The sequence below is a fragment of the Excalfactoria chinensis genome, chromosome Z (genome assembly GCF_039878825.1).
Source record: "Excalfactoria chinensis isolate bCotChi1 chromosome Z, bCotChi1.hap2, whole genome shotgun sequence".
NCBI classification, from domain to species: domain Eukaryota; kingdom Metazoa; phylum Chordata; class Aves; order Galliformes; family Phasianidae; genus Excalfactoria; species Excalfactoria chinensis.
Window position 1 is genome coordinate 66,200,422 of NC_092857.1, and position 12,870 is coordinate 66,213,291.

Consider the following 12,870-nt stretch of genomic DNA (forward strand, 5'->3'; position numbering starts at 1 on the left):
GTGTCACTATGATATAAATCAAGCAATACAAACTGATTCAGCTCATCAGTAGCACACATTTCAGTATCAAAACCACTCCACATACACCTCCCTGAGAGTGAGTGCTATCTCCATTACAAGCACAACATGGCAAAAGTTCACCAAAGAAATGTATTTTTGCAAAGTACTTGGTATATGTTGGAACCACACATCAAATGCATCATTTCCATAATTAAATGGTATCTCCTCTCCGTAGTCCCTTGTCAGCTGTGGTGGAATTTGAGTACTGCTGGAAAGTCAAAGGAGCAGCACTGGATTTTCCATCAGGACTAAGTAATTCCATTAAATATAAATGTGAGGTTTGACTTGCAAATGTACCAGCGTGTATGCCGTGGCACTGCTAAATGGCAACAAAAGTAAACAGCGAAGAGAAGGGCTGGGAAATGAATGAATACAGAGAGCTGCAATCAACAGGTTTACCTGGCTGATCAGTGAGCTCCAAGTGTATTTTCCTGAGGCTGAGTTACTGCTTGAAACGGAGCTGACCAGCTAGAGCGATGGTTAACAAGAAATTAGCGAGTGAAACGAGCGGTAACAGCTTAGATAACCGAACCTCCGTGGCGGCGTGCAGAAGGGGCTCAGCCTGGGGGCCGCGGGTCGCCGGCCACCCCCGAGTCTCCCGTCCCTCCCCACCCCGCCGCCGGGACCCATCGGGGCGGGCCGGGGCGGCGGGGGAGGGCCGGCGGGGCGGGGAGGGAGCCGGGGAGGGAGCCGGGGGTGTCGCTCCCGAGCGGCGCGGGGCCGAGAGCGGGGCGGGCACCTCCGCCGCGGGGGAGGCGTCTGCGGCGCGGCCCGCGGGGGGATTAAAGGGCGCGGGTACCTGAGGGGGCCGGCGGCAGGGAGGCCGCCCCGGCGAGGAGCGCGGAGGCGGGAGGTGGGGCGCCAGGGGGCGAGGAGCAGCCGCCAGCCGCCGCCGTCCGCCGGCCCGCGATGTGGCCCCTGGTGGCTCTGTGTTGCTGGGGGGGACTGTCCCTGCCGCTGTCCCTGGCGCTGTCGGCGCCGCAGGGTCGGGCGGCGGCCCTCGCTTCGCCCGCCCTCGCCTCGCCCGCCCCGGCGCCGCCGCTGCCCGACACGACGGAGAGCAAAGTGGAGAAGCTGGGCCGCGCCTTCAAACGCCAGGTGCGGCGGCTGCGGGCGCGCAGCGGGCGGCTGGAGCTGGTCTTCCTCGTGGACGAGTCGTCGAGCGTGGGGCCGGCCAACTTCCTCAGCGAGCTGCGCTTCGTCAAGAAACTGCTCTCCGACTTCCCCGTGGTGCCCGCGGCCACGCGCGTCGCCATCGTCACCTTCTCCTCGCGCAGCAACGTGGTGCCGCGCGTGGATTACATCTCGCGGCGGCGGCCGCAGCAGCACAAGTGCGCGCTGCTGGGCCGTGAGATCCCCGCCATCGCCTACCGCGGCGGCGGCACCTACACCAAGGGCGCCTTCCAGCAGGCGGCGGTGAGCGCGGGGCGACGTGCGACGGGCGGCTGCGTGCGGGCGTCGTGGGTGCGAGCCGTCGTGTGGAGAGGGGCCGGGCTGCGGGGCCCTGTGCTGGAGGAGGGAGTGGGGGGGTTGGTCCTCCGTGCCAAGGTGGTGTGGGATGAGGGGTCGGTCCTTCGTATGGTGTGCGGTCTTTTTTGCGGAGGCGGCAGCGTGTGAATCTGTGTTTGGTGTTTGCGTGGTGTGTCAGAGCCTTCCCTCTGGTGGGGTGTGTGTGGAGGTAGTAGCGGAGTGCTTGTAGACTCACGGAGTCGCTGGAGTCGGAAGGGACCCCAAAGGGCATCGAGTCCAACCCCCCTTGATAATCAGGGACATCCACAGCTCCATCAGGTGCTCAGAGACCGGTCCAGCCGTGTCTGCAAGCACTGGGCAGCCACTCGACCTCTGAACAGTCTGTTTTAGTGCTTCACCACCTTTATCTTCATTATATCCAGTCTGAAGCTGCTCTCTTTTAGTTTGAAACCGTTTGCTTTTGGTCTGCCACAACAGACCCTGCTCATGAGCCTGTCCCCATCTTTAGTACAGCCCCCTTTTAGATGCTGAAAGGATCATCTGTGTGGCGAGGGTCTGGTGTGTGAGGTCTCTGATGGTAGTGTGGTGATGTTTCTTTCAGTGTGGTGTAAGGCTTCATGCAGTCTGCTGCGTGGTCCTTATTGTAGAGGTGCTCTGTGTGATCATCTGTGTGAAGGTGGTGTGGTGAGAAACTCCATTCAGTGATGGTGTGATCCTCTGTGGTGGTGATGTGTGTGATCCTTCATGAGGTGGTGTGGTTTGTGATGGTTGTGTGGGGGTGCTCTGCTGTTTGTCCTTGCCTGTGGCATGGTGCTAGGGGGCAGCAGGCTGTGTGATGGTGGCAGATATGGTGTAGTCTGGTTATGACAGCTCCTTGCCATTGTTTCATACCACCTGTTCTTTTGGCTCCCCTGTTTTCTGCTGCACTGGAAGGGAAATGCCTGAAATGCACTTAGAAAGAGCATGGAGGCAGTGACCTGATTTCAGAAGTGACAGATAGACATATATATGAGTCAAGTTTGGCATATGCCTTGCTTCTTGGCAATGGGATGTGGTTCCACAATAGCTGTCAGCAGCCAGGGATATCTACATGCTGTCACCAGGTGACTATTTTAATTGCTTGTAACTGGCACAGTTGCCCACAGGCTGGCATGTTATGTACCAATAGGTAGAAGTGTGTCCAGGAATGCTTCCAGGTGCTGGAATGGTATCCTTGGTGGTGGTGGTAGGCAGTCCTATAGCACAGTAGTGGCGGGGCAGTGCTTGTTGTGCTGTCACTTGCAAGTGCTGGAGAAGTGAATACCATTTTCCAGTGTGCTCAGAGTTAACATGAAAAACCTCCTTTAGGAAGACACGTCCCTGTGATAGATCTTCATTGTAGAATCAAGATTCGATGCAGATCTATCTCAGGGACGCTGTGTGAAAAAGTTAATGATACAAGGTAATAAAAATACCCTCGCGAACAAAAGTTGAAGAAACACTGTTTTCTTGGATACGGTCTTGTCTAATCATTCATTTCAAACAAAGTAAACAAAAATTCAGTTCAGAAACCTACAATTTAGTTTTATGAGTACAGCTATGTGGGCATAACAACATTGCTGTAATTTTACACTCTGGTCTCAAAAGAACATGGGAAGAATAATATTCACATGATGGCAGACAGTGTTAGAGTAACTGGGTTGAATTTTGCTTGGTTTGCTGACTTCTGGTTGAAGATACTGTCCTGTGGTTTTGTTTAGTGTGTCTTCCTCAACTAAGACAAATTATAACCTCAGGGAACACTCTCCTTTCTAGGACTCCTCAGATGACTGTTCTATGTTTAAAATGCCACTACTGGAATAAATTTGCAGAAGTATTTTAAGTACAACAAAATTGATGTTCCCTAAGGACTCTTTTACTGTCATCTTCTGTTTTTTACTGTCTTTTGTTAAAATAGTAATTTTTTTTCCTTTCACTTTCCTAAAGTGTCTCAGTTTTATTATATTCTTTAATGTGGGCTTTCTTCTGCTTCAAACCAGAATTTTCTGCTTTTTTTTCAAAAACTAGAAGTGTCTTCGAGCCATGACAGACTTCTAGAAATAGTATCGGTTAAGTACTGTTGTAACAGAAACTGGAGGAAAGCACACTGTTGTAATCATAGAATCATTAAGGTTGGAAAAGACCTCTAAGATCATCCAGTCCATCAACCCATCACTGCCGTGCTTACCAACCATGTCCTGCAGTGCTAAATCCACGTAGCTCCCTAGTGTAATCCTAGCGCTCAAGTCTTCATGCAGGTGGGTAGGTCCTAACGTGATTAATTCAAGTCTATGGCAGTTTTATGAAAAAGTGAGGCAAAGAGGGAGAGCTAAGTGAATTCTGTAAGATTACCAGGGCAGTCAAGCAGCTGACCTGGAAGCGAGGTGTAGTAAATGAATGTGAACTAGATGTTTTTGTATTTACTGCTGAAGAACCTGTGGCAGCAAACAGTACATTTAACATCCTGTGAAAGCAGAGCTGCTCAGTTTCACTGACTGTTGCATGGCCACACCATAGGCATCTTCTTCACAAAGGAGTTCTCGTTGGCTCTGCAGTTTTGCATCCTCTCCGGAAGTGCTTTATAGAAAGGTTTCTTGCAGAATTTCTACACTTTGTCAGAAGTGTCCATGCTTACATACCACACTTTGTCATTTCCACCCAGCAAGTAAAACATGAATCCTACAGGGTACATGGAAAGACGTCAGGCAGGAGACAGTACCATGATGAGGAGGGCTGAACTACTGTCAGTGTCTGGTTTTGTACCCTTGTCTGTGATTTCATTTAACGTGCGAGCTAGCAAGTATAAAATACATTTGCTGGTGTAAGAGAGCCTAGTGTTTGTGTTATTTTTCTCAGTGACCAAGGTGTCAGTGTTTCTGCTGTGATGATCTTTGTTCTAAAGCTCCAGGAACTGGATATAATTGCAGGTATGGTTTTAAAAATAAATAAATAAAATAAAAACAAAAAATTTGCTTTATCTTTGGTTCATCTAAGAGATTCATTACAATTACAGTTTTACTCTTAAAATTTAGTTCTCCTTGTCCGTAAGAAATACAGTTAGACCTTACTATTAACTTGTAAAGTTTGTTGACCTCCTGGCTAACCTTCAGATGCTGTAACTTTTTCTTATCATTTGATTACTGCTCTTCAGCTTTACAGCTTTCTGGTTTTAGCTTCACTTTTAGCATGTGAGGCAGGAGTACAGAGGAAACTAGGTAACAGAACCACACCTTCGGAGAGTACCAGTCAAAACCCTTGTATCGAGTTCCTGAAAATAGATGATGAGGTGACATCTACTTTGACGTAGCATAAGCTCTACTTTGTGAGGTTGGAGTTAAGTAACAACTCTGTGGGAGATGTTTGTATGTCTTGGCTTCCCAAAACTGATGATACAGTCCTCACCTACAGCTGAAAGCTGTAGCTTGGGTGAAAGTGTAAGCTTATTTGACAGTATCATCCATGCAATAAAATCAAATATGCAGTATGGATATGTCTTTTTTCTTTTTTCTTTTTTTAAATTAACTATGCTATGTATGATAAATGGGGAAAGAGTAACAACACGGAGTCATTCAAAACTGCTAAGATCCACAGAACTCCCTTCAAAGAACATCAGTGCTGTGGCTTGCCACAGTTACTATATTTTTCACAGATTGCATATCTAAAAACATTTAGATTGTACTAGGAAGTTCAGATGTAGAGTTCTGTAGAACATTCTTAGCAATAACAAAATGCAGCAGTTATTTAGAGATGTTAACTTGGAGTCATGAACTCGTGCAGCAATCCTTCCACTAATGCATACATAAATAGAAATAGTGTAAGGGCAGGAAACTGGTCCAGTTCTTCATGTAGTTGATAGGGCAGTACAACCTACGTGCAGTAAATGTTATGCACATTGTGTACTGCATATTGGAAGTCTGTAGAGCTGTTGCAATAGAACTCTGTTTCAGAATAACTGAAACAGAACTGAAGAAAGTAGGCTTGAGGAAGTGGTGCTGTTGTCATTCAGGGAATACTTCTAAAATGAAGATAACTCGGTGGAATAAAGTGCTGAGTTTCCCAGTGTAGGTACCTGGCGCTCTCTATTCCAAAATCTCAGCATGCTCCAGGATTAGATGAAATAGTGTTTCAGTTGGAGATTTTGGTCTTGAGAGGTAACTGCTGCCAGCAGCACCCTTAGCACCTTTTGGGAGCAATGTGCGTTTCCTGCCTGATTAATTATGAAATAGAAATGAGGGACTGCTGGTACTGGAGTGGAAATTAATGATGCATCCTCAGTGCTGAAGAGACAAGCCAATGTGACTAACCATAGTCACAGTCGCATATGTGCTGGCAGAATAAAGAGTGCTCCGTTATTATAGAGGGACAGTTCATATGTCCTGAAACTGCACTGATTGTTATGAACTCAAAAAAGATGAAAATAGAAATTTAAACGACTCCATGTAGCAGCTTGTTAACAAAATAAGTGCTGTTTCTAAAAAGACAGGCTATATTCTGTCTTCCAATGTAACTGGAAATAGGAATTCTTGTTTTTCAGTACTGAACTTGGAATCTGTAGGTTGCAGTGCTCTTGAGTTTAAGTCAGAATTAAGAAAGGCGCAGCCCAACCTAAACAGACAAGCTAGTTGGTCGAAGCAACTTGGCAAAGCAGTCTCTCATGAAGGCTCTGGGTGTTGCTCTCTGTTCTTATGGTAACTGTTAATTAAGCAAAAGCCCTGTGTGTATTTTTTTTTTGAAGTTCAGCTTCACACCACTGAAGTCGGTGGTATATGTAAGTGGAAGGTCTGTCACAACACCTACAGACTCATCTGACACATTTTCTATTTCTGACTGTCTCTTGTCTGTATATATAAAATCTGGCTTTTGTATCTAACCTGATCTTGAAGGAGCGTGATAAATGGCCAACCAATATGTCAGATGCAGTCTTCTGTTATCATCCAATTAACAAACATGAAAAAAGTAGCCCTCAAAAGAATGTAGGCGCATACCAATTTGGGGTAAACACTTTTACTGCTTTTTTTTTAATGCTTGTTTAAATACATCGCAGTGGCTTTGTTTGTTCTGTATGACAAAAGCACAAGGCACGACATTCTCACCCTCTGGAACAGTGGGCTTATAATTCAAATGCATTTTCAAATTCAATGGGTCGTTTTGAAATTAAGAAAATGTTGAAGCAAAAGAAACTGAAAATAATTTCTAACCCTGTAAGTTGGATGCATTTTTATTTAAAAATAATAATTATAATAATGAAGTTGCATCGTTGCACTGAGAAGATTTGCATTTATAGTCATGTATGTCGCTTGTTTACCAGAAAGGAGTTTATGGATTTAAGTTCCTGTGACCTCTGCAAAATCAGCAGCTAGTAATGAGAGAGCAGGAGATCCAGTCTGCCTTATGGCACCGTTCTCTGCATATCAGATGAAAGCATTAGTCAGATGGAGCTGACGGACTGTTTGACAGGAGTGGGTCTCCATGGCTTTTGATAACAGCCTTAGAGTTTGTGTAAAAGGTCACACTGAAGAAAACAGAAGTCAACCTGGTTTACCTCTCTGGTCACCAGAGCTGGTTGTTAACAGCTACTGAGCAAATTGAGAGTGGAGTTCCTGTCAACCATCGTTAGTGTCAGCTCTAACTCCGCTCTTAATCAGTGTGGTAGCTGTGAAAAGTAGTTGTTGTGCACACTGCAATCTCACAAAGGTTTTGCCAGCAAGACTAATAAAGCAGGGTCAGAGGCAACGTACACATCCACACATGGTTCACTGCTATTGAACCTAGCTGAAGTGAGGATACCTTAAAAATTTATGAAAGGATTCACTTTTTTTCTCTGGCTTATTGGCCAGGACTGGCAGAAAGTTTTATGTGTAACATATACAGGACTAAATGGAGTAACTGTTTTCTCTGATGGAAATTCTGTTCTGAAATTGGTCTGCTTGTGCTCCCAGAATCATCTTTCGTTTTGGTCTAAGTGGAAGTGTGATTTGGAGGTTTGATATTTAGCACGTTAGCAATTTATTATCTTCCTTTTAAGTTAAGAGTAATTTTAGTTTTTAAAATATAAAGTTTGTATCTTAAAGGCACACTGCAGGATCTGAAGGAATTGCTGGATACTATTTTGACTTATCAGAGCAGCAGGGAAGACTGAATTGATTGATATAAGGTGTAGAAGAGGTTTAGCCTGCCTTCCGGCAGACTCAGCACCTCAGCCTGGAGTCTTTTGTCCCTATAGAGATGGACTGTTCCCATGCACAGCATCTCTGTATGGCAATTCTAGGTCAAAATCTTTACTCCAGCCCCTCTCTCTCCGCTGAGTGTAGGGTGCTGCAGATGCGTAGACAGACAGTGTAGCTCCAGATTCTGAACTGAAGTGAGCTGTTAGGTTCGTTTCCATTATTGTTCATGTTCTTTTTCCTGCAGTGTCCCTAGAAGCAATAGGTTTGGTAGTTCTGATGAAAAGTAGAAAATACTATTGTGCGTTCTCCAGTTTTTCGTTGCTTCTTCAATAATTGGTTGTCATGGTGTGAAAATGTCAGCTCTTTAATACTTAGAACTGTGTTACTTCCCAAACCACAGTTGTTATACCACCGGATATACTCCAGTAATACGTTAATACGAGTACAAGGGGTAAGTAGCAGCGGTGCAGAATGTTTTATATAAAACAGTCGTTATCAAATGGAGTGACTTACAGTATTTCCTGCCATGTGACGTAGTAAAATCTGGCTGAGAAGTTTTCAAGTTACCATCCAGCTTTACATTTTTGTACAGTTTTTGCCTAGAAATGTGTTTATTCGGTTTTCTCTGAGAATGGCAAACTAGTCCTCAAAAGAAACAGAAGATCCAGTTTCTTTCTTCTTTTATTTTGAGATGGTTGTTGTGGCATATGATTTACTGCTTGTTGTACTGCTGTGGGTTTGGCCAGTGATACTCAAATATGTTCGTGGTTATAGACAGCAGATATAATTACTTCGAAGCTGTGTGAGAGGTAGTCTAAACCATACTCTCCATGCAAATTTTGAAGTTTCAAGGAAAGAGCATCAGTTTTTACTAGTTTTCAGTTGTCTGTGTTTCCTGAGGTTTGGAGCTGCAAAGAGAGAAAGGTGCATCAATATCTGCTGCGTTGCTTATTTGCTGAGATAAGTCTCTTTTAAAAGTCACTGTTATTATTTACAGCCCAGTATCATAAAGCCTTTAGCCATTTCCCAGTGTAATGCACAGAGGCAAAGTGGGAAACATTGCGGTTGGAATAAACTCAAGTCTTGTTGGTACATTAGCAGAAGTAACAAGGCAATTAAATAAATTTCTTACCACTATAGTTTGTGGGTTAATTTTTATTATTTATTTATTTATTTTTGGTAAACGTTTCAAGAATAGAGTTAATTTTTCCTGAGAAAATCGTTTTCTGCTCTTCCCTCTCAGAGCCTTTGCCAGAGTGGCCCACTACCTCTCATCCTCATTCCTTGAGCTTAGCATCTTCACACAGAAATATGTTTTATCATGTTGTTTCCCCCAGTGGCACAAAGCCAAACTAGGAGCTCCACTGAGTAATTCACGGGTGTCTCACCTTTTGTCTTGCCTGGGCAGCTTCAAGTGAGGAGGGATTGCCATAGGCCACATATACATAGGCTGCTATGAAAGTAATGCCTCTTATTTATTTCCTGGAAACTACAAGAGATACAAAGAGCACAGTAATGCTTTTTAATTGAGCAAGTTCTCATCTACAAAGCACTATTTTCCAGCATAGACATTACCATCAATACCGCATTTTCATCATCAGTGCCATGTTTGTACCAGTCTGCCCTGGCAGAGGTAACCGCTGTCACTGTTGCCACTGCTAAAATGCACCACCGATTCACTGTGCTCTCATCCACTGTTTGGTCTCCATAAATGTTCAGCACTGATGAATGGAGGAATTCAGTGACACACCTTTGCTTCATCCACGCTTCCATGTCAGTGTTCTGTCAGAGTGCCCCTCTGCTGCCATCTGTCTCATAGCAACAAAATATAACAGGATATTGTTGGGAAGGTTCAGATCCTACTGCCTTATTACCAACATCCACCACTAATATCACAGGCCAGCATCATAAAATAGTAGGCACTATTTTCAGAGCGGCTGTCTTAAAATGTGCAATACAATTAATGTAGCTAAGCAGCAAAACATTTTCAATGTTTTTTGTTGCAAAATGAGAGCAACAAAACCATAAAACTAGTGTAATATGTGACCTTGTGTTTGTGACACTAATGCATAAGTCTGCTTCAGTGGAGGTAGCTGCAATTCTTAGTGAGCTCTCAAGGTGTTCATAGGAGATTTTTTCCCTGTGTACTTCACCCTTCAAAAAACAGTTGTTCACCAATGAACATACTGCCAAAAGCAATGAAGTGAAACAGGTGTGACAGATATTTTTCTCTGATAAGAGGGGGATTATGAAAGCGGAATTTTTAGTTGAATTATCTGACTGTACATCTATACATTCCATTTGAAAATATGCAGGTCACGTATTTATGCAGACTGAAATTGGAGTCACGGACATTTAAATAAATAAATATACCTATTTTTTAATCTTGAAACCTGTCCTGAAATTCTTTTATCACAAAGGAAAGCATGGCTGCCTGTTTTGTTTTTTTCTTTTTTCCTGTTCACAGGGCTGTGTTCATCCATTGTATCAAAATGTGTTAACTGATTTCCCATCACATGAGTTGGCACAACACTGTGCCCTCCCTGTGCCCTGGTTTTAGGCCAGGTTGGGTTGGTAGCACACTGATGTTTGTTGCTGGGTAATGAGTGCCTGCACAGGGCCAGGCTGATCCACTCAGCAGAAAGAGCTGCCATCATGATGCTGTGGGGCAGGGGGTGGCCACAATGTGAACTGTTCTGGGCCACAGGTTGAAAGTGCCCGGAATCATCTGTTCCTCAAACTGGGAAGTACAGTCGTCGTAGTTTTAAAGAGGTCAGAATGAAAGTAATTGTTTTATTTATAATACTTTCTTCAACCTTAAAGAGACCTTTCCAGCAAAATAAAAATATTAGAATATCATATTTAGTGATTCTTCCTCCACATAAATATTCAGTCTGTAATATATTGTGCATGGTCTGTGACACATGTTTGCCTTTGTCCTCTAGTTCCACTCGTTACTGGAATTTGAGTATTTTGCATGCAACACAGAATGCTTACAGCTCGGAATTTTCTGGCCATCATAGTTTTGGAAATTAGAGCAGTGTTGCTCTTCAACTAACAGCGGTAGCAAACTTTGACTCATGAAAAACGTGCCCTAAACAAAATCTGAAGGATGTTCTGCTAACAGAGAGTTCGAGTTGGTCAATTAGCAATTGACCAAATTGCTATTTGACCTTGCTGTTGTCCTTCCTCCTTTTTCCCAGTGTCTTTCTTGGTAGAAGGACTTGACATAAAACCCAAATGGCAAGCCTGGAGTGTTAAAATTCTCAAAGCCTCTTCACATGACCAGAGCCCTATTCAAGTTTTTGAGCTATTTCTCTGTGAACGCAATTAAAAACAAAACACTGTGTTAGAATTATGTTGTTCCAACTGGTTCATAGTCTTTCTTGTAACTTCATCCAGGAAGATGAAGTTAAGTCTGGCAGGCAACCTGTAAAAAGCTTGAGCATTTAGACTATGTGATTTGTTAAGCAGGCATTAACAGTGGAGCAGGGTGTCCAGTTTTATGTCCTGTTTCTGTACCAAATACTCCCACACACCCTGTTGGGCTGAGACGGCTCTTACAAGTGATAGCCATATGTTCATGTTGCTTGATTGCAGCAGTCCTGGAAGAAAATAAGATATTTAGAAGATAATTTATCAGTGACAGCTGACAGTAGATGAGACAGGTCATGAAGGGTGCTTGTCATGTTGGTAATAATTACTCTGTTCAGCTTTTTTAGAATAATGAATGCTTAAAACAGGCACAGGAAAAAAAAAAAAGAAAAAAAAAAAAAAGGAAAAAGAAAAAAAAAAAGGAAACTGGCAGATGCACCAGTCAATAGTGGTGAGGATGGTTGGTCTGAAAATACACGAAGATTAATTATGTATTCAGCAAAGTATTTAAGAACATTTTTATTACTAGCAAAAGATTGGAGCATACTATGGAAATCAAGTAACATCTTGGTTATATTAGTAATAGCAGTTGCTTGGAGTAGGATAATGAGTATTTTATATGTTTCAAATGAAACTGAGGTCTGTTAGCAAGACAGGGTTTTGAATATAACACACAGCATAACAGTGCATGAGGCCTGCAGCAGCTGTTCACATTCATAAGCAGTTTGTTGGTAAAATTTATTTGGCACCAAGAGCTGAGGAAATAGCTGTGTATATAATGTCTTCTAATGTGCAATTCAGGAGACTTCAGTATGATGCGTTAGTTGTTTCCTGGAGAGTCGGTGCATTCTCTTTTTTCTAGTTTGGAACACGAAATTCCAAACAACCTAAATTTTCAAGTCAGAAGATCCAACAGTCCCAGCACTTGTGTGGAGCTGAATCTAGGTCAGAATACTATGTATGTGGTAGCTCCTGTGTCTGTGAAAACAGTGGTGATTGTCATGAAGTGAATAGGTTTGCTGAGATAAGAGGGATTTCTCCACTTTTAGAACTGTACAAAATGCATGAAGTGTCACTTTTTAACTGTGCAGCAGTATTTGAAGTGTTGAAAATGCAACACAAATGTTACAGGCAGAATCCATTCCATAAAAGGAGTAAATAAGGTTAGTAATAAACACTAAGAACTGGAAGTCAGATATTCTCCTCATATCACTAAACCGCAGAATCACTGAATTGTTATGGTTGGACAGACCTCTGGAGACCATCTGCTCCGGCTTCCCTACTCAAAAAGGGAACAAAATCAGATTACTCAGGTCATTGTCCATTTGGCTTTTGAATGCAACCTAGGACGGACCTTATAGCCTCTCTGGAAAATCCGTTCCAGTGATTGACCACCCATAAGGACTGTTTTCCTCTTTAAGTGGAATTTCCTGTTCCAGTTTGTGCCTATAGCTTCTCATTTGCACCTCATGCTGCTACTGAGAGGATTCTGGCTCTGCATTTTTACAAATATATATGAAATAATACAACTTGTTTTCCCAGTTAAGATTCTTGTGCTGTGTTATTGGCAAAATGTTCTAAAGTTCTTTCTCGAATACATAGAAATCACGTTTAATTTGGAAAAATTAGAAGGACAAAGGTGGTTACCTACAGAGAATGTAATGTTAAATAAAGAAAAGATGAAATTTGAAGATACAACGAAAAGGCATAGGAAAGATAGAAAGCTTCATGCACAGGTTGTGTACATGATTTTGTTGCAGAAATGAATTGTGAGAATATA

The 12,870-nt window shown here is 43.2% G+C and overlaps 1 protein-coding gene across 1 annotated transcript in view; it reads left to right on the plus strand.

Annotated features, from left to right (window-relative positions):
* The first annotated feature begins 969 nt into the window (after positions 1–969).
* Positions 970–12,870, plus strand: part of SVEP1 (sushi, von Willebrand factor type A, EGF and pentraxin domain containing 1) — a 123,196-nt gene continuing 111,295 nt past the window's right edge. The window contains exon 1 of the mRNA XM_072360345.1: positions 970–1,476. Coding sequence (XP_072216446.1) covers positions 970–1,476 — 507 coding nt within the window. The remainder of the gene's footprint in view (positions 1,477–12,870) is intronic.